The sequence below is a fragment of the Alosa alosa genome, chromosome 22 (genome assembly GCF_017589495.1).
Source record: "Alosa alosa isolate M-15738 ecotype Scorff River chromosome 22, AALO_Geno_1.1, whole genome shotgun sequence".
NCBI classification, from domain to species: domain Eukaryota; kingdom Metazoa; phylum Chordata; class Actinopteri; order Clupeiformes; family Clupeidae; genus Alosa; species Alosa alosa.
Window position 1 is genome coordinate 2,437,997 of NC_063210.1, and position 22,500 is coordinate 2,460,496.

The 22,500-nt window shown below is 45.3% G+C and overlaps 2 protein-coding genes across 3 annotated transcripts in view; both read right to left on the reverse strand.

Annotated features, from left to right (window-relative positions):
- LOC125288054 (disintegrin and metalloproteinase domain-containing protein 12-like) overlaps nt 1-17,474 on the reverse strand; it is a 79,491-nt gene extending 62,017 nt beyond the window's left edge. Inside the window, exons 1-3 of one of the 2 annotated variants that reach the window (XM_048234176.1) lie at nt 17,032-17,474; nt 4,853-4,986; nt 2,247-2,320 (exon numbers count right to left, since the gene is read on the reverse strand). In XM_048234176.1, coding sequence (XP_048090133.1) covers nt 2,247-2,320; nt 4,853-4,986; nt 17,032-17,137 — 314 coding nt within the window. In that variant the 5' untranslated portion in view covers nt 17,138-17,474. Of the gene's footprint in view, nt 1-2,246; nt 2,321-4,852; nt 4,987-17,031 lie in introns of those variants that run through there. The other variant, XM_048234177.1, reaches the window with a different exon arrangement.
- Nucleotides 17,475-20,464: 2,990 nt separating this feature from the next.
- Nucleotides 20,465-22,500, reverse strand: part of c22h10orf90 (chromosome 22 C10orf90 homolog) — a gene marked incomplete in the record, with an annotated part of 18,883 nt that continues 16,847 nt past the window's right edge. Inside the window, 1 exon segment of the mRNA XM_048232431.1 lies at nt 20,465-21,161. Within this exon segment, the coding sequence (XP_048088388.1) occupies nt 21,123-21,161 (39 nt within the window).

The following is a 22,500-nucleotide window of genomic DNA, read 5'->3' on the forward strand; positions in this document are numbered from 1 at the left end:
ACATGCACACACATGCACGAACACACACACACACACACACACACACACACACACACACACACACACACACACACACACACACACACAACCACTTTTTTATCCGTCTTCATCACCTTACCATCCTATCTCTCCTTCTAACTTTTCTCTACAACCAAATCCAAATCCAGATCCAAAACCAAACCTTGCCTGTAAACCCCATCGCAGATGGCAGAATAGCACAACCCACTTAGCCGAGTCAATCCAAATGCCTCCTCTCCTTGACTCTATTGTCTCTTTATGAATTTCACATGCTGTGGAACTGACTCTCTGCCAAAACTTCTCCATGGAGTCTGAGGCCACATATTGATCTGCTCCTCCATCACTGTCTTGTTTACAGCTCTGCCTGTTCTCCCGTTTGCCCTTGCACGGAGAGACTCCAAATGAAATTATGCATTCAACAACAGCCGAGCAACACGAACGGTGCGAGTCGGATGCGCTCCTTATTCACGAGTTCACCCAAGACGACGGAGCCCGTAATAAGGTGCTGTTTTCAAGCGTGGCTGCCCGAGGCTGGAAGCTGTCAGACGGCTCTCCAGAAGCCTGCTCCTGCTCCCGCTCCACCAGAGAGCATCTCCTCACGTCACGCGTGGCACGCTACACACGCCTTGTTAGACTGACACGGGACGCCCTCTCAAACCAACTCTTTTTTTGGCCCTCTTGAGCTTCATCCTCACCACAGCGTGCGGAGATCGCCTGGAGCGGTTAGACATCTTGGAGTGCTGGGTCTGGAGAGACAGGACCCTTTAAGCCTCTATCCACAGGCTTAAAACGAACAGATCGCTGAATTTTTAAATTTTTTGATGTGAAAACATTAATATTAATCACAAAGGAAAGAACACAAGAAGAGGGTGAGGGACAAATAAGAGAGAGACAGAGAGAGAGAGAGAGAGAGAGAGAGAGAGAGAGAGAGTGAACCCCAGCACTTGCTTAATCACCCAAAAAGGTGAGTGAAGTGCTCTTTTCTTTTTTTTTTCAAAAACATCCTGCACCTGTTTAAAACGTGGAGACGGAAGCAGAACACACAGAAACACAAGATGTGTGAGCGCAGCCAAGCTCTTCCCCGAAGCAGCGCGGAGCAGAGAGGATGCCAGGGCAGAACAAAAGCAGAACAAGAGAGAGGAGAGGAGAGGAGCGAGCAGAAACCAGACACTGTTTCAGCTCAAATATTTACAATGGCGTGAGGAGGGCTAAGCTGGGCAGCCACACTGCTAGACCCTTTTCACCAAAAGTGACCTACAGTAGGTGCTAGTACCAGCTCAGTGTTGGTTTGACCTTCAGAGAACCAGTTTCCTTTCCACAGGCTGGAGCAGAGGTGTGGTAAAGGAGAAGATGGCAATCTTAGCCGTTTTTCCTTTGAGACGAACAGAACAGCTAACAAGCTAAACAGAACAGCTAACAAGCTTCCATGTGACTGTCAGCAATATGCCATTCGCTTAAATTTCGCATCCGCTTGTCTTGTGGTACAGCAGAGCAGATTTGTTTATTCTAGAGCACCCAGTCTAGAGAGATGTGGTTAGTGGTTAGTGAGTTCTCGGCACTCAAACTACCTTGGTGAAAAGGAGCTATGTCGGTCAGAGAGGAGAAGGAGCGGCCTTTCTTATCAATAGAAGTCAGCAGGTTCAGATATTTCCACTGAATGTCTACCCATTGTCTTCTACAAAGCCCAACAATGTAAACAGAGACCCTGTTGTCCCCGTGTTTCACGCAGACATATTTCAGTCATTTTGTTGCTTGTGGCATGTCCCCATTTACATGGAATAAACAAGTAATTTCTAGACAAAGGCAAAGAGCTACTGTCTAGCGACATTAGCTTCAGCACATACTCTGGCATCCATATGGGCTAACACCCACAAGCAGCACGCAAGAAATCCCACTCTATTCCCAAGCAATCCAGCAGTTTCCCATTAATGATGGCTATTGTCAGAGCTGTGGTGGGATTTGACTGTATTCAGTGGGGACACTTTCAGGTCTTTGTTTTGGGACACTGATCACTTAAAGCCTGAGCTGTGATGCGGTCTGCATCTGCGGTGTGAATACAGTGCTTGCTCCATCATGGCGGCATGGCACACTCGGTCAGATCGCCTGCCATGGCCACCACCGCCCCGGGGGCCCCTGCATATGTCACTGATTTGTTGTCCAGAGTGCGTCAGCACCGCTTAAAGTGAGGGGTCAAGAGCTGCCAAGAGACAAACGAGGGGGACACTTACTCATTCCTTTCCAGCCGGAGTAGCAGCTGCTCACCTTCTGCCTCCACAAGGACCTGCAGGGATGCGGGATGACCCTGAGAGAGTGACAGAGAGAGAGAGAGGGAAAAAGAGAGAAAGAGGGAGAGAGAGAGAAAGAGGGTGATGGAGAGAGAGATGGGGAAATGGAGAGAAAGTGACAGATAGCATAGGTGAACTCAGAGGAACAATATTCATCACAGACTTCATCTTTAGCACCAGCATCTTTCTCCTTTCATTACAAAAGCCATTCGGGGGCACGAAACAAGAACAACACCAATGGCAAGAGCTCTTTCATGTCAGTCGCTGTCTAATGAGATGCTGCTGTTTGATGAAATCCGACAGAGATCTCTCACACGCACACACACACACACACGCTGAAGACATCCCATCCCAGCGAGCCTCGAGTCAAGCAGAAGGCGCATCATGGTGGGACTTCCGTGTTCAACGCTGAGCATAATGGCAGCTTTAGAAGGCAGATTTGTGTGGAAGAGGAATGAAAACACGGCGGAGTTGTTCTACAAGCCGCACACAATCTCTCCCACTGTCTTAGCGCCGTGGCTCACGGGGATTAGCTTTATGTTTCAATTCTAAGTGACATTAATCCATTTTCAACTCCAGGCTCTGAGCGCCTGACTTATGGCTTTGTGCGTGGGGGGCTTAGCATCTAGTTGCACTGTGAAAGGGAATGATAAAAAGGCATTCATCATTTCATTCTCACAGGGCACCACACACACACACACACACACACACACACACACACACACACACACACACACACACACTCACACACTATTTACACAAAGAAGAATACACACATATCAAATGAATAAAAACACATACTATAGGTTAGACACACACTTACACCTCATCCCACACACACACACACACACACACACACACTATTTACACAAAGAAGAATACACACATATCAAATGAATAAAAACACATACTATAGGTTAGACACACACTTACACCTCATCACACACACACACACACCCATACACACACATATACACACACACGTTGAAGACCACACACACACACTCGGACACAGAGAGAGGAAGTGAGTCTTGAGACTGAGCGCAATCCCTGAAGAGAATCAGGTCATTGGTCAGTGGGCCAGGCCTGGAGCCGAGGCCAGCAGGACTAAACAAGCGCTGTGTGGAGAGCAGCGGCCAGCCGGCGGGGCCTTCCATCCGTCCACCCACCCGCCCGCGCCAAACTCATCATTATCATATTGCACAAGGGAGACCCCAAAGTGCCTCTCATCTCTCGCTCCTCTTAAGACCCCTGCGCCGGCTCCCCCACTGCCCCGTTCCCCCTCACATGTCTGGGTGGTCCTCGCGCCCCGTGCGCCCCCCTACGCCCCCCTGCCATACAGACCCTTGCACACACACAGAGAGCGCTTTCTGCAGAGCTGGCATGTTGTTTTAATAACCGCGCTATGAAAACACGACATCAGGGGTAAATGTGCAAAGAAATGCCTAAGAGCAGCACTTTCGCAAACAGATCCTTGTTGACTGTGGCACACGCGTGGACTCTGATTACAGGCCGAGCGCTGGGTCACGGGCCTATCGGTTCCCCCCTCCGCAGAAAGACACATGGAGCCACTTTGAGAAGTCGCTCAACCACATAAGTGCTTTTTATCTATACAGGACTCAAATCCCTAGATTGGCTGAGATCTATACACATCAGGAAACCCACACAGACGAATCACTGGTCAGTGTAAATGACTTCCAATCCTTTCGTGAACTTGCCAAAAGGACTTGGCTTTTGTAATTTTTCTTTCCTGCATTCAGAAGAAATATTACATGTGCAAGGCCGAACGGTTTATACAGTCCTGTACCTTCCAGGGTAACACACACCTTTCTGTTGGAGCATGCCAGGAAAAAAGAATTAACTTGTGAATAGACTCTATAACAGCTCTAGGAAACCTGAGAAATGTTTTAAACATGGCTGGCAGCTGCAAGCACCTTTTTGTCTTTCTGTTCTACTTCTTTTTTTCCCAAAAAGCCATGTCTGGCATGAGTTACTCCAAATACAGTCGAGAGATCCCGAATTTCTTACATTTCATTCACATTCTCAGCCCTTTCTGTCTTTGCCTCTCTCGCTACAGAGAGGCAAACATGCCCTGACTGTACGGTTTCCCCATGTTTGAAATGTCTTGAGGTGAACGTTTTCATTCATCTGCTGGACCCGACACTTTCCGAACAGTTCTTTTTCCAGAAGGGTCCAGGGGGTTCCGGCACACGAGCAGACACTGATCCTGATGTTGAGTTTCCACTCCGAACCCAGACCAAATATTTGCACTCACAAGAGAATGTCTCTCTGTCATCTCCTGTTCTCACACTGTTGCTGTCAACCCTGACCCACTAGTCCTGACAAGTACTTGCTGACAACGTTGGTTTGATTTTATTGTTTTGCTCTATCTATAAATAACTGCCCCCGATTATACCTAACACACCATGACTGAATGATTCAATAGACAAACACATAAAGCTGCAAGTGGTTACTGATGTGTGTGCCCCGTGTGTTTCTGAGCTCTTCTCTCCTCTCACTGACATGAAGACATCCACATGTAGACCTACCAATGACCCCAGGTGGCTGATGGGTCTCCGCCGGCCTCCAATGAGCAGAAGAGGCTCGGTGGTCTGAAGGGGGTGAGGTGGAGGGACAGGCCTTTGCTGACCAGTTAGACCAGCAGGACCAGGTCCAGTAAACTCTGTTGGGACAAAAACAAAAACAGGATTTTAAACAAAACCACATTAAAAAAAAAATCAATCCAACTGTTTCAAATTCATTCGATTTGTTCTATTATTTAGGGGGAAAAATACATCAAAGCACACACTCAATAAAAGCAGGTCAATTTGGTACCAACTGAGCTGTGAACAAAATTGATCACAAATAAGGTAGATGGTGACGAGGCTGCTTCATAACTGTTTGAAAACTGGTTTCTCAGACTCTCAGAGAGTAAAGAGGACACATTCAGAAATTGGAATCAGTGGTCAGATGGGACGCATTTAAGCCTCCTCACAACATCTGCTTCTTTCTTCAGCTTCCATCCCCTGCCAACAAAGCCCATCTTTAAGAGTGTAACAGCATAGCTACAACTTCACTAATCATTGCCTTCAGACATCAAGGGACAAGACATGTCAGTCTCCATGGAAACCCATTCCCTCCACTCTATCTATTTTGACCCACCCCCCACCACCACCTTCTCTTTCCAAGGCTGATTTCCATAAAACTCTTAAGTAGGAAGCTTGATCAGCCAAAGCGTCGTTCTCTCTCTCTCTTCCTCTCCCTTTCTCTCTCTTCTGTCTCTCTTCTGTCTTTCTCACTGCCATGACAAGGTTTGCTCGGTGCCCAGGAAGGTGGACTGAGCTGCATCTCGCTTTCAGAGCTCAAAGCTCTTTCCCCACATCCTAGCCTCTCTGCCTGCGATTTATGGCGTGAGCTTTTCCAGAGGACGGAAATCTACAACTACAGAGACTTTGCGATTCTTTGTGGTGTCTTATAAAGCCGAGGCAGAGAGAGAGGCCTTGCTCGCTTTCTCGCCCCAAACAAATCACGTTCCTCTTTCCCACACTTGCATCCTTGATCCGGTGCTGGAGAACCTCAGGGTGGCCAGTGCCTGAGAGGGCCAGATGGTCTCCATCATGCCCTGTGTCCATCCACATCCTGAGTCCACATGAGAAGTCAGCTATACACGCATGCACAAGCCTGACAGTGCAGGCCTGCAGCTCCGGCAGGACTGAGTGATAAACCAATACTGCAAAACTGGGGTCAAGAGCGTTTTCAAACAAAGCCAGGAGTGGATTGTCTCTGCCAGAAATGCAGCTCCTTCTCCAAAACCTGAGAAGTTACTGGCGCTTCGCTTTTGTTGCCTTCCTGTTTAATGCTCATCATTGTCTGGCCAAACATTGGAGAGCTTGTATGTTGTTTGCTCTCTGTACCTCCGCCAACCTTTTCTAAATAGGATGACATGCTTGTGCGTGTGTCAGTGTGTACAATGTGTGCGTGTGTGTATGTGTGCATGTTTCTGTAAGGAAACATGAGCTGCAGAATAGCTTACATCCACTCTTCTAGTGCTCAGGGGTATTTGCTCCAAAAGAGGCTTAAATGGTTGGGTCAAAAAAAACATAACTCAGTAGTATCTGCCAACTTGTGTGTGAGTGTTTGTGCGGGTGTGTGTTATCTTGTCTCTTCTTGCACATTATTTCAGAGACCTCTGTCTTGGAACACCCTTCATGCTGGTGGGCTGGTGATCATCATCTCTGCCACAGCCCCACAGCGAGAGAGCCAGACTCTTCTAAGGACCAGAGACTGACAGAAACCAGGCGTGTGTGTGTGTGTATGTGTATGTGTGTGTGAAAGAGCAGCGTTGATGTCTTTGGAGATAAATACACATGCCGACACTCCAAAAAGCAGGAGATGTGCTGGGTGTTGACTCTTTATCTGAGACCAAACTCTCAAGCAAAAAAACCCCAAACAGAACCACCTCAAGCTGATCCGACTGGAGCTGCCGTAATGCTCGGTGAGGGTGAGAGGGAGGTCGCCGCTCTTTTACGAGGGAATTTCAGCCCACAGATGGAATCACAATCACGTTCAAGACCGTTTCGTTCCGATGCCACCCTTTGAAGGCAAGGTTCACAACCGTGGCAAATCGTTTTTCCTGTGCATTAAGGGCTGTCCTCAATGCTCGTCTTTGTTAGCGTGGCGTAATAGCAGTTTTATTCCTCTCTTGTAAACACTCTTATGAGACGGAGACATGCTGCAACTCTATTTCTGTTTCTTACGCCAACCTTTTTAAAAAGTGCAGGGTCTGTGGTGGAGGTGTCTAAGTAGCCCTTGTGAGCTCGAAACCAATAGAAAAAGCAACCAGATGCAATAAGTGAGTGATAAAACTGGCACCACGGCTTATTAACATGCTCAATAAAGGCAAGTGTAAACACAAGTCTTAATAAATCGTTCCAAACCAATGACTGGCGCAGTGCACAACTACTGTATTGGGGAGAGCTTCAGATGGTCTATTTATATTTCTTCAATAAATTCAATAAAGCATGTGTGTCAGGCGAGTATGTCTCAGTGTGTATGTGTGTGTTCTATTCCAGAACAAACACATTTTAAAAGGCTCACAAATGAGAGTGTTTCATCTCTCTGAAGCTTAATTTTAGCTTCAGTGAAACTTTAATGGCAATCAAACTGTTTCTGCAGCATGTTACTGCAGTGTTTAATTCTTACTTAAGTAGTTAGAAGACCTTGCCAGTTACATAAATGTGACTGACATTATGACATCCCTTTGATCTTCCAGCCATTGCAGGAATACGTTTTAATCCTCACAAGAACAGAGGCGCCGGTGTCATTTCTGAGCTCAGTGTGTGTAATGATCTGATGCTCGGGAGAACTCCTGTTGACAGAGGCACTCTCCCAGGAGTCTAGCGATCACTCACCTGTTAAATAACACTGGAATATAAAGAACATTGCTCTAGGTTTTTGTCTTATGTGGTGTGACAACTAGAGCACTTTTATCAACACACCTTCAAAAGAAAACTGTCCATTTTTTCAGAGCTGCAGAAAAAGCCTATAGTGTGTCCACTTCCTTCTGAAGCTTTGTTAAATTGAGGGAGACTGTGAAACAGTTTGGTGCCATCCCTTCCAGTAGCTTCACTGTATGGAACTAAATTAGTCATGTCTAAGACCCAAAGTCCTACGTTTGGAACCATTGCTTTCTCTCTCTCTCTCTCTCTCTCTTGCTGTCAGTAGGCTCAGGGTAATTCCTATCTGTCATCTCACTGCAACCAGAATTCAGTGGCTTTCATCCCCATTTGATGACAGCGAGCTCCCACTGGGTATGCGAGTGTGCCCTTCGCATAGCCACATAAGGACTGAGCAGGGTCAACTTTCACTGCCCAAGTCTGCCCCTGGCACCACAGTGCTGGGACTTGTTCTCCAGAAGTCACCCTGCTGAGCAGCATTTGATTAGCAATGGAAAAAAATGATTGCCGACAGCGACAAGAATGATTGTTCTGACTCAACTTTTGAAGGAAAAAAGTAGTGTGTGTGTGTAGAAGGGGGGAATTTGAGAGAGTTAAAAAAAGAAACAGCAGTTGGCAATAGAAACAAGATGGAGTCTCGGTTCCAGCATCTTTTTGATCCGGGGAAGGGATGGGAAAGCCTGGGGTTCAAACATAGACCTTGGCGGAAGAGGAGGAGAGGGTTTAATGAGAGCATACTGATCCAATCACGCCACAGTCAGCCATGGATGAATGATTCGCCATTGAAAACAAATGTCTCCAAGAAGTATAGAGGGGAGGACGCAGATAGGGCCCAGACAGCCCCCAGTCTGGCAGCAAGTGTGCGATTCACAGGTATTACACGCTGACGGACGCTCTCGGACATTTCCTTTTCCGCACGCCCATTCATTCCAGTGGAACTAAAAAGGAGAGTGGGGCTGGAAGCTATGCCTGGGACTGTGCTGTTGCCTCATTAGTGAACATCTGTTTTGTCAACTGCACATTAGTGTCTAATGCAGAAGGAGTCAAATAAACTCCTGATGTTGAAAACCAGCTCATGCATTTTAATGCCTCATAGTTTAGGTTGTGATCAATGTTGACATTTTGATTGAATATCATTAATGAACTTACTCTTGGAAAAGCAGACCAGACGAAATAGTTTAAGGGGCGAAAACAACAATTACTACTGAATACATCATTCATTAACAAAGTATGTATGTTTAATTAGTTATTCCCTGAAAACACTTCCACTCATATCCTTCGTGTTGAATAAAGCGCCACAAATCCATCTTCACTGCTTCCCCATCCATACGAAAACACACAAATCAGCGGCAGGGCTTAGTGGGCCTTTATCAGCTGTTGTTCCTCTGGCTAATCTGCTCTTCCCTGGCCCTGCGGAGTGAGGATGTGGGGCGGGGAGGAGGACCGCAGGGCTAAATCCAGTGGGCGGGTGGGTGTTAATGTTGGCCTTCCTCCATCCTAAACAACTCAGCCAGTAAGGGGACCCTGGGTAAACAGTCTGCAAGTCCTTGTAGGAAGCCATCGTGCCTGGTGGTGACATCACTGGTAACCTAACACAGGGCACAGGAAGACCTCCCCATTTCCCCTTTGGAGTGGCGTGAGCGAGAGAAGGGGAGATCCCTCCATCTTGTGCCCCCCTCAGCGCCCCGCTCTGCCCCCACAACTTCAGCTGTCCGATGGGACTGAGGGCGGAAGCGGAGGGGGAGCCGAGTCACGTTCCACTTCCAGAGCAGAGCCTCTGGCCCCGCCGCAGCCCAGCGTCCCATGGCCTCTGGGAGGGTCGGCTCGCCCTGGATGATGTCTGGCCTCATGGCTGTGGCGGTCAGTCTTACTTCAGGGCATTGGAGGATTGTACATCAAGTGATTCGTTTTAAGTGGAGAAATAACTTAAAATAACGTACACATTACATATCCCCCAAACAGTTTAAATGCAAGTTTAAACGCTTTTCTGTCTTACCCCCCCCCCGGTCTCACACATTCATCATCTCTCACGACTCTCTTCAGCGTGCGCAAATGGGAGAGAGAAATGAGGCCTCACACATCCTGTCTCTGGCTGAGTCAGGCACAAGGTCACAGAGACAATAGACTGGATGTCCTCCGGTGCCAGTCAATGTGTGATGCCACTTCACAGAATTGTTGTCATCCCTTTTGGTAAGTGCCCCCTGTTCCACGTTATGGTTTCCGACTGGCGTTCAGCTCCCAGGCTGGCACAGCTCTGTATGGCCAAAATAAGCACGTGGCTCTAGCGCTGACTCAAAGGAGTGCAGAAGAGCCCTTTATCCCACAAAGCCAGTGGATCTATCACAGCTGTGTTGTCCACATCAACCATTCAGCTGGGGCTCAAAATGACAACGTGTCATTTCCAGTGGCGAGGGGAAGAGTGAGCACACTTTATGGCCATCTCCGGCCCCCAGGGATATACACAGCAGTCAAGAGTGGCGGACTGCACTGAGAGGGAACAAGTGAGATAACATCAAACTGTCACACTTGACCGATTTCCACTGAGGTATGGGATCATAAACGTCCTGGGCACAAGTGTGCTAACGTGGCTCTGCCTGTCTACTGCTTCGTGCTCAGATCATTCTGCTGGGATTATACACACAGTGAACTGAACGCACGTCTGGTTCTACCAGACTAGATGTGTTTGGCCATTATGTCTGACTGGAAAATGCCTTCTGAATTTAGCAAGTGCACATAAAGTCAAACAGTCAGCGTTTGTTGAAAAACACCCCATGACAAATTCGCACTGAAAAGGTTATAGTGATCTGGCCAGAGATGGCATTTTGCTGCTGGCACGGACCCAGCCGAGAGGAGCGGCCTATCAGGGAGCGGCGTGCCGAGGCACAGGAGGCACAGGCTGTCAGGCTGAGGACCACCCGCCCACTAGCATGTGTGGGTGGGCGGCTCGACCTGCCTCCAAGTGCTGCAGGCCCGCCGGGTGTTGGTGAGGAGAGCCAGAGCGGCTCAACTCCGATAACCTCCCAGGTTATCACGGGTCAGCGAGGTAGGGAATATGGATGACACAGAGGGACAAAACAAAGACGGGAAAAACATAAACAGAGACAGAGGGATAAGGAGGTTCTGCTATTACAAATGACCTTGAAATTATACACTATGTTTCTTGCTCGTTAGATTCCTTATTCCATTCATGTGTATCTCCGTATTTCCTGTGTGAGCTTCTTATCATTTAATGTCACTAAAGCAATAAGCTTTGGGTGATAGTGATTGACTGAAGATATTAAAGTCATGTCAATAAAGGGCCCGGAACACCATGCATATGGACAGATGATGGATCACCTGTGTGGACACACACCTGAGCTTCACACACGCCTTGACCTGGAGAAAGCACACACAAGCAGTAGGATTTGACTTTTGCCCAAAAATCATATTCGAAGTTTGTTTGTTTTTTTAATATTAAAATTCGAATATATTCGAATTAATTAGAATATATTCGTATTAATAATATTTTAACCATTAAATGTCTTCAGTAAGACCGATATTGGTATCAAACTTAAGTTCTATATGTTCTGTCCACCAGAGGACAGTATCAGTCAATGTCAATAGACTACGTGCAAGAAAGGCTGAGTATTTATGTGTGTGTTAAAATTTTTATTATTGAGCATAGGGCCGGGCGATAAAACGATAGCGATATGTATCGCAATAGAGTGGTGAAGTCCCGCCCCTTCTACTTCCGGTCCATGGGACCTATCTTTCAAAAAATTATGAACGGGAGTTAATGGAGAGATAACAATTATTTTTGGTCCAGTTTGAATTGTTGCCACAAATTTCACATATGATGTGTGAATTTAAAAGATAATTTTTCACGTCAAGAAAGTACTGTTGTTCGATAGACTTCAAAAGTTATGTTGGTTTTGTGCGAATCCACTCAGTGGACTACATCTCTCGTCTCGAACGATAAGAGCTGTTATGCTAGTTAACGGTTGCATCTTGCTGCCTGCTATGTCACTTAACAGTATGTAATGTACAGTCTATGAACGAATACAACTTACCTGATGTGTTTAATCATCTGACTCATGGTATTTTCTTCGGCAAGGAAAGCCCAATTAAGACCTGTTGCTGGTATGCTTGTACAATCTAGTGTGGCTGTGAATGAGCTAACGTCACTAGCGCGACTGATGGGTTTGTAGTCGTTGGAATTACGATCTTTCACAATGTTGTAATTCAATAGTTACGAAACAAACTGCAAATGTCTTTACATGAAAAATTGACAAACATCATATGGGTAATTCAAGGCACAAGTCAACCGGGACCAGAAAATAATTTATTTTTCGCCATAGACTGCCGTTCAATTTTTTTTGAAAGATCGGTCCCATGGAGGCAAACGGAAGGGGCGGGACTTCACCACTCTATAGACATGTAATCGATATCAATAAAAAATACGTTCGATAGAACATTCATAAGTAAAAGCAACACACACCTCCTGCCTTACGTTGTCCATAAATAAATAGGCTAAATATATCTTGCATTGTAGTATGTCAAACTCTACCAGAGTAGGCGATAGAAGTAGGCTTACCTCAACACAGACTCTCCTTGCCCCGTGCACTCTTTCTCTCTCCCTCTCAACAGGCGCATATCTCCTCAGCATGCACATGTAATCCAAACATTAATTGTGTAAGACGACTGGCTAAATTGCTATTAAATCCGGTTAGCATCATTAGCACGCTGCATGAATTTGTTCAAAACTGTTGCATTTAAATTGACTGCTAAGTTCTAATCATCTCAATCCCGATGCAAATGGAAAAGTATTTTCCAAGACTCAAACGGGCCTGTCCCAAGGAGAAAAAGTATTCATTTGAAACATAAACACACGTAGGGAAACTGAACAGTCTAACCAGACTATGATATACTAGCAAATTAAGCTAACGTTAGCCTACTTTGTTTACAATATTTCCAGGCTTCAACCAGTGCTGCTTTTCATTCAGACTTATCTGCACATTTATTTATTTGAGTGTTTTTCATGATTGTGTTGCCATTTCTTTTCCCTGTTTGCTTTGATTGATAACTGAGGTGATTAAAATCAGAGGAAGGTTAAGTTTAAAATAAAAGTGTCTATTATGTCTATGTGTGAGCTCATTAAGCACGAACCAGCCAGGATGCTAACATCACCTACAGGAGCCCAGATGACCAATAATAGCCTTGCTATGAGCTCGCGATTTTACTTCACCAGGCGTGAAAAAAACCTCGGAATCTGAATTGAAAACAACGTTTACAACCAAATACATTTATAGAAATTATCTCCATAGGCTACAGGTTCGAATATTAAGAGATCCCTAAAAATCGTTCGAATATCTTCAGTTTTTAAAATAATCGAATTATATTCGAATAACGAAGTTCGGAGTCAAAGCCCTAATAAGCAGTAGACTCCAGCCAAGCACAACCCCCAGCTACTTCCAAAGACAGAGAGAAGGAGAGAAAGATAGACAGATGGGAAAAGGCGAGGAGAGAACTGGGGGGCTCCCTTCAGCATGAAATGCTCAATGATCTGTGATTTCTTACCACTGTGAAATCTAAATGTACACGTCTTCACGGATAACAAAAAGGCAGAGAGGAGTGTGAGGACATGCATGACGGCCTGCTCCTGCTCTGGATAGGTCTGAGAGGTGAGACATGAAAGAGAAAGCATCCATCTTATTCACACATGGAACATCACAAGGGCTATTGATAACATACTTCTAATCTAATAACTAAATGTATTATCCTTAATAGCTGCCTGACCTGACCTCTTTGAACCGGTGCTTTATTGGTGTTTATAGAAACTATAAAAAGGTCAGGAAGTGGCTTGAGCCATGGACGGATGCCTGGAGCAGCGCTAGTTAGCATGTAGCCTGAGGGACAAATTTGGCCTTCTGTTGAATCTCTGACTGTTGTTACAATTATAATCATTATTATACCTATTCCTATTGACACAGAGCAAAACTATCCCCAGCCAAAACCCCCATTCACATCTCCAATATGTAGAGGCAGGCCATGATCAGAACTCGTCAGCAGTTCAACTCAACTGCCGGGATGCCAAAATCAATGTGGACCATGCAGGACTTCCAAAAACTTAAATGGCGAGAGGCAGAACTGCTGAGAGGGAGGAAAGAGACTATGGCAGGACATTTGGAAAGAGACTATTGCTAAGGTGAATATTGGTCTTTATTTTTATTACAGAATACATAGACCAAAATCGGCCTGCACTCGGTGTGACTTTACAGAGTTCTCTTCATTCATTCTGGAAACTTGTTTATGTTGGTTTATCAACAGAGGAGAGAAATCATACACTCAGTGAGAGCTTTGGCTATGAGTAAACAGTGCTGTGTTTCAAGATGACAGAAAAACCATCAGCAACATTTCATGCCAAATTAAATGGACATGGATATGCACTCAAATTCATTCTAAAATATCTGTCCTGACACTCATGACAAGACAAAACAACAGCTGGTCCATTTGCTCTTCTACATCAATACATGCTGTTTTCAGCAACTAAAAATACATGCAGTGTACCTGTTGTTTTAACGATGCATGTGGACAAAACCTAGGCATGTTATCTTTTAGATATGTAAACTCAAGATGTTTTAGATATGTAAACTCAAGTTCTAACACTAAGGGAGGGCTCTAATTTAAATGGCAAAGTGAGCATGTAGGCAAAGTGCAACATCAGACAACAAGCAAAGTGCCTTGTGCATGAACTAAAGCTAGTGTGTGCTGTGTAGGACCAATATGTTACCCCATCAATGTCTGCACTTAGGATCCTGCTCATGGTATGGGATTAAGTTATTAAATTAGCTTTAGCTAGACCTTAGACTTTGCACGTTACCCATCGTTTACATTAGGGACCTATGCATGAATGTAACATGTTACATATAGAAATGGAAGTTGTGGCTCTTGGGACCGGAGTAGCTTCACCTCATGGCCCCAGAGCTTTCTGATGTGGGGAGCCTTACCCTTCAATAGAGTTGGGATTAGTGGGACCATCATGACCTTTCAGTTTCTAACTACTACCAGCCGCTGACTAGATTTGAGCAAGATGAGCCGTCTGAGTGGTGACAGAGACGGGCTAGTGGGAATGTGTTGCCCTCTGACCCCATCCCAGGGTGCATCTAGAGACCCTGCAAGAGGTCAGTAGGGGGCTGAAGGGTTAAAAGAAGCCCAGCTGTAACACATTCAGACTTGGGCCTGTCTCTCCAGGCAGCTCAAGCGCTTTTCCAGACCATGTATAAAAAGGCCATCTGGGCGGCAGAAGCCCCCATGTAAGATTATCTGCTCAGATGAGACAGTCCAGCAGAACAGTGGTCTCCTTTCCCTGTATGCTCTGCTTGCTGGAGGATTCCTTTGCCTCAGTGAGGGAGCTGAATTTAAACAGCTGTTGGGAGACACTGGCAGAGAGAGTCAACAGCCAGACTTTTCGCTTTGCTCAAGTTGTTTCAGCCTGCGCTCAATCAACTCAAAGTCCTCCAAGGTCCGGGACCCGGGTGAGCGGCCATGAGAGAAAGACAGAGAGGAACAAAGAGACAGATAGAGAGTGGGCGCCAGTACGCGAGCTGACAGATGCTATGAAGGCTGGCCTAGAAAGGAATATGGACACAAACTGTGTCAACTGTCGACAGAAATTATTGGAGTATCCTTTTGGAGGGAAAGAGTGAGAGCGGAACATGGAGAGATGACCCAGAGACGAGCTGCCAGCACCGCTCGCGGCTGATCTGCCTCAAAGATGCATACCGACCGAGCGGAATTGTTTGAGTCATTGTGACCTAAATGGTCAATCATAGTCATTAAAGAAATATATGTTTAAAAAGCATGCTGCACACACATGCTCGTAAAAGCTGAGCACTGGTGATTTGCACTAATTTTCCCACTCTCCTTGAACTCTTACGAGACACTCCATGCTGTTTTCAGTACAATCTCATCCGGCTTCAATCTGGAACACGGCAGCCCTTTGGAGCACCTGTTCACATAGAAACCTCCAGGGCTTTTTGGCTCAGTCAGTCTTATAATGGCTCCAGCCAGGTAAAGGCTTCTCACAGAGGCTTTGTCTTTCCTCACAACAGGGTGTATGATGGGAAGATGCACTTCCCACAATACTTAAGTGGAGTCTCACTGTTCCCTTCCCACAATACTTAAGTGGAGTCTCAGTGTAATAATACACTTGATAACCTTGGAAACCCTGGTATCCATGTATTTCTGGTTCCCTCACAAGCTCCAGATGAATGGGATTTCAGAGACCTGTGAACTGTGGGCATGGCACAGTTGGCTCAGTTGCTGTGTAGGGTGGGTCTTAAGTCCATCGAATGCGGGTGAAGTGAATATGGGAAGGTTTAGTCCACTCACTAATGGATGGCAAATGAATAGCTTAATGACCTGACCAGAGCATCAAGTTCAGAGACTTCACAAATGGGGCGTTCACCTCGTTGTCACGTCAACGCTTAGACCTGTTTCAGACCCTGCTGTGAATGTCAGCACTCTCTCTAACACAGAGCTTTCCACCTCCAACATGCGCTAAAGTGCACGCACGTCTCGAGCTCTCCTGCAATCTCATCCACACCTACAGTCATAGTGATTAATTCCGATCAATTTCATAAACAGCTTAAGTCAACTTTTGAGCTTCAGTGCACATTAACGCACCGCAAAATGATTTGTCCTTTAGCCTATTAGACTCGTGCAGGCAGCTCAACTATACTACTAACTTTACATCAATAGCTTTAAATATTGCAACCGACTAAATTAGCTATTAAATTCCCTTGATTATTTCTTGTCGACTTCGACACCTCTTCAGTGCAGCAATTATCATCAGAAACGCCACCCATTTGTGGACCTTTAATGAGAGAATGCTGATGATACATCGTATTTGCATTACCATGATGCGCACTGTATCATCACTCCAAGACGATTTCATTATGATGATCATGGTGATCAAAGCTCGCGAAACGATCCATGGGTTTATATTATATACTAGCCTATATCCAATGCCTTTATTCATTCTCCGTTACTCGTGCAAACAGTAGTACCCTACAATAGTGGAGCATGATATTATATTACACATTATATATAGGTTACAATATAATGCAATGTTTCCCTCCCCACTCATAGGTTATAAAAAAATAACATTTGTTGTGACCAATGTAAACCTGTCTATAAAACATTGTGATGTAAAGGTAGCTAAACTAAGATTTTATCTTGAGAAAAAACGGCTTAAATCTACAAAAACGATAATATTTTATTATTAAACTTACCTTTAGGTATCTTGAATGGCAAGCTGCCACAGAAACAAGTTGTCATAGATATGACATGAAGTGCTGTCAGCAGCGCAAACTTCTGGGTCCACCGCCGGTTTGACATGTTGACCGGCTTGGGATGAGCGGACAATCCAAGTATGTCACGGCAGCGCGACCATAATATACAGTAGAACAGCTGATGTGCAAGACCTAAACCACTTCCTGAAATATGATCAACTACGAGAAACCGTTAGAAAATCCTGGACCGACTCACTCACCGCTCCAACCAACCTCAGGCTCAAAGTTTCCAATTGGAATATCGTCTTAACAGAAAATTATACCTAGCCACCTCAAATGTTAAAAACACATTGTTTGAAGGAAAACAATATGTGCATCGGGCCGATAATCTGGATAGGACCGACGCTGGCTGTAAAGCAATTTACAGACGAACAAAGTGTTGTCTATGAATACAACCATGTGCTGCATGCGCGGATCTCCTCCAGGTCCTAAAGCCTCCCCGTTCAAACTGAGCTGATACCACATCGGTGTAACAAAGATACTGCACCCCAATTTAAACGATGTAGCCTACAAGGGGCAAAGTCTGGCAACAAGCAAAGTGCCTCGTGAACTAAAATTATGCTGAAGGCTGTGGGACCATTGGGCTGACTTGATGTTCGCGTTTGGGGTCTTGCATATGGTCGCCTAATGGATAAGCAAATACACTTTTGCCACATTATCAAATTAGATTTAGTTAAACTGTAGACTTTTAATTTGGATCATCAGTTAAATTAGGGCTCAAACATGTTCAACCTTTTAATAGCAACTTCATAATTATTTTTAGTTATACCCATATTCATATTAAAATATGGAAAAGCAGTCACTTTATTATAGGCCTATATTTTCTACTAATTTTCAACAGCAGTCAATGTCATCATAGACATTCTAATTGTTTAATTGTTAACAAGTCACATTAGATCAGTGAATCAGATGTTGTGCAGTTTTGCGCTGTGTTTACTGTGTTTGTATTGGCTGCTGCATTCTGCCATATGGTGTGCCACCTCACGAGTACGTGCAGAACCTGTGCAGATGTCAGAGGCATCTCAATGTGCCTGGCACCAGGCAGGAATTAAGCAACCCACACACAGACACATGCGGCACGTCAAAAAAGTGTCTCGGAGAGAGAGACAGAGATCAGAGAAAGGGAGAGAGATCATTTGTTTTTAATGCCTCTCTATCTTAATCATTTCATCATACCCACTAGGGCTCCCGGGAATTTAGCTGAATTTTGATGAGAAAGGAGGACTGAACGAGCCAGAAGTGGTAGGCTAGCTCACCACCAGTTCCTCTTCATATCACCGAGAGACTGTTAGTACAGTAAGAAAATGCATATCCACCTTGACTGCTACTGACCTCTTTGTGTGCTCAAGCAAAACTCAATATCTCCCCCCCCCACCCCTTTCCCCTCTCCCCTCATGCTCACTCAGTCCAATCCAATTCAATTCAGTCCGCTCTATTGACATGCCAATTACACATTTGCATTTCCATAGTCCAGTATTATTTGCACACAGAAAACAGCATCCAACACATGGATTCGAAATGAGACAAAATGTTTCTCCCCACTTTCTCACTCGATTATAAACAGTATTTATAGTAAAAACACACTGCCAGTTTCAGAGTGAGTAATCAGTTCTGTATTTGCAGGGAGAAAGTGCCCAAGTCTGTGTTTTTTCGTAGGCCTTGTTTGATCATACCTTTACCATGGCATCATTGCGCTCAGAGCACACTCCTTAAGTCTCTGGTTTGGACTTCTAATTATTCAAGGCGTTTTTGGAAGCCACACACGCACATGCGCATACTCAGGCACACACATAGGTTCAGCCCTGCGGATTTCTTATGAAAACACAGCTGATTTGGTTCCATGTGTGGGTGACTCCCTGAATCTGCTCCCGTGGGTGCATTCACAGTAGGGTATCGGGGAGGTAGAGAGGGAATATGAAATGGAACCCAGCTGTGACTAACTGCTTCGTGGGACGTACTATAATCTCCTTAAAGCCAGTGTATATGTGTGTGTGTGTGTGTGTCCAGTGGTGGCATGACACACACCCATCTGTCCACGGGCATTCGGTTCAGGCATGGGGATGTCTCTGTTGTCCCCTCAATTTCACATCTGTAATGATACTTCTCATCTCAAACTGTTAGATAGCCTCTCTCTCACCCCTAACCCAATCAAAACTTCACATGTGATAAAGCATATACATCAACTTAGTGAAGGAAAAACACTCCGAATGCATAAATATTCTATAAGCAACCCCAATATCTACAGGGAACATCTTGGGTGTGTCTAAATGTATGTATTGAAAATTCTCAGCTATAAATTGAATCCTACAGACCATAGAGCTTGACTTATAGGGGCTCTGTGTTTTTCTACTCCCCTCAGATCACAGGGCTGTAGAAATGGGAGTGCTTGCCAGGGTTGTCCTGCAGTATTTCACCACCACTCTTCATATCCACTCAAAGGTGCTGCTGATGTGCAATGTCAAAGCGCAGCACATGGACTGAGCGTATTCTCAGTCTGTCGCACATTTATTTTGAGAGGGCCTGTCAAATGTTCAAGAAATGACATGTTAAAATGATCCCCAAATACGCTCTCCTTAAAAAAGAAATCTCGTAAAAATATGTTAATATTTCTTGTGACACCATAAACAAGCTCTAAAATTGGTTGGCCTAGAAGGCAGAAATCTGTTCAGTGAGTCGCTCTAATATGACTGAGATATGAAAAACAAGCCTGAAACTAAACAGGCCAGGAGGAGCATATGAAATATTCTAAAATAAAGCCTCGGCTAAACCTCCCTATCCACTTATGGTACAGGAATAAAAGCTTATTGCATAAATGGTGAAAGAAGCACGGATATGAATTGTAGCAAGAGGGAAATTGTTCAATAAAATAACAGCGACCATACTTTTGTGGTTCTGCTTCAAATGAAAGTATGATCCTATTCTTGGTCATGTTGACCAACCTCCGAGGCTTTCCCAAGGGTAAGTAAAAATTGCTACTGCTTTGATTTGTGTTCTGTGCAAAAGGCTAGTATGGGAGAGGTCTGTCCATTTAAGGCTTATGATAAGAGGGACTCATCTAAAACAGGCATGGCTGCTCATCCCACATCCCCATAGCCTGCAGACAATGGCCTCATTCACCAGGGCTGTGCACTGAGTTCCATGAGCAGGGGATTCCCATTTGGAGGGGTCAAATACTTGGAGCCCTAAGCTAATGGCTAACAGAGAGGGAGTGACCCTGTTTATATGGTTTTCCACCCCATCAGGAGCCTAATAAGGTAAACAGGAGGACCCCAAGGGTTAAGGCAATGTGGCTCCTCAGGATGCCTGGTTTCCATTACTTTACCTGCTTCATATCCACCTACTTCTACCACAAGAGGACACCGAAGAGCAGGAATTGAATCACTCTCATTGTCTTTATCACATATGAATCTCACCCGTGTAGCAGGACAGCAGAGAGATGTCAATTTAATGACACTTTGAATTCAGTTCAGAATGCAGAGATCCTGTGTGGTCCTTATGGATATGACATCACACATATAAATTGGGTTACACACAAAGGACACACACTGCGGCACAGCAGCGTTAAGTAACATGACTTGATCGCATTAGCTATGCTGCATTTGAATTTATATTATATTATTATGATCATATTATATTTTATGGCCAGTCCAAGAACATGTTCCTCATTCAATTGAGATGATGTGTTCACATTATAGAAGGTCTCTAGCACATTCATTTGCACCCTAGAACAGACACCCAGGTAAAGCTGCTCCAAATAGAGCCATAGAGAACATCATATTATCAGCATGAAGGACATGTCTGTGTCTTCACAACCATCTCCAAGGCACTGGCTGGTTCCTCTAGGCAACCCCTGTTCACGTCAAACCATTTGTCCCCCTCCTCCGTGATACTGTCTGTGGAGTGGGGTATTGTGCATATAGCATGAGGGAGCCACTGGAGGTGCAGCTGCTGGCGTGGGTGACGAGGATTCCAGATGTTTCCAAGGAGAGGTCCAAGTGAAGAGTGAAGGAGCTCTGGTCTTTGGTGGATCCTCAGTCAGTGCCTCTGTGGAGGAGTTGATCCAGCAGTTTCTGCAGAGAGAGAGTAATGTACACACCACATTCTCAGGGCTGGCCAGGAGAACGCTTCCCAAATGTAACTCAGGTGAAATTTATTATGTGAGTTATTCTGTCCATGACACCTACTGCACTGAACATAAACGTGTAGCCAATTAAGAATATCTTGCTCTGAACACTTGGGCCAACCACTAAATCTAACTAAAATTACTTATTACACATCCATGAACAATCCTATCAGGCATGCACACATTGAAAATGAGGTGTGGCTAACTAGCGAACTCCAAAGTTATGGTCTCTGTTTATCCTAGGGTGACCCTGTTTCTCTCCCACTGGTTTATATTCTTTCAAGCATAATGAAACCGACTGAATCAAAGCCCTAGAGCTGCAGACTCCCCTTCCAGGGCCAGCCAGAGCCACTATCTCCCTGAGTCAGCTGGGGCGAGAGCGAGCTCCGTGGCCAGGCCTGCAGGTCTCCCCGGCTGGACGTATTACAGGGGGTGGCAGGATCCCTCCCAGCCGGCATGATCCTATGGTCCAGTGAGCCGCGCGCAACTGAGGGGGGTCTGGACTGGCTAGGAGAGAGGTGTGTGTGTGTGTGTTGCATGTGCATCTGTGTGTGAACTAGGAGAGGATTGGACATGGACAAAGGAAACAACAGGGCTATAGAGGGGTCATCAGCGAGAGGGGGAAAATGGAGGATGAGATGTGTGCAGCACGTGTTGCTCTGCTCATCAAGGGTCAGTGGTCTGCACATCGCTGTGTCCATATGTGTGTACAGGCATGTGTGGGTGTGTATGTGTTTGTGTGTGTGTGTGTGTGTGTGTGTGTGTGTGTGTGTGTGTGTGTGTGTGTATGGCCTCTTGCCTTGCCCTGCAGGTCTACTGTGCCAGGCCATTGGCAGTAAAGACTTGTTTGTTCCTAGCGGAACACTGGGCCCATACACTCCCAGCACAATAGAGCTGCTCAGTGTGGCCCCATGTGCCTGGCCAGCACAGAAGCCCATGACCCCTGCACACATCCCCACCACCACACTCACTCACTCACTCACTCACTCACTCACTCACTCACTCACTCACTCACTCACTCACTCACACAAGTCACAGCATGGACACTTATACACAATTCATTTGAAACAAGACACAACTTTCACAGCTCATCACTGTTAAAAAATCATAGCAAGCTAATCATATTATTTAAAATGCATACTCTTTAAAAAACAGTGAGGTATATGGGGGTTGAAATTAGCCTGGGTTGGGAGTGGTACATTTCTGATATTAAGATGCATAAAAATGTTGATGTTGGCTTGCAATTGAAAGATGGAAATCCTGACTACACTAAAAGCAGCAGACCA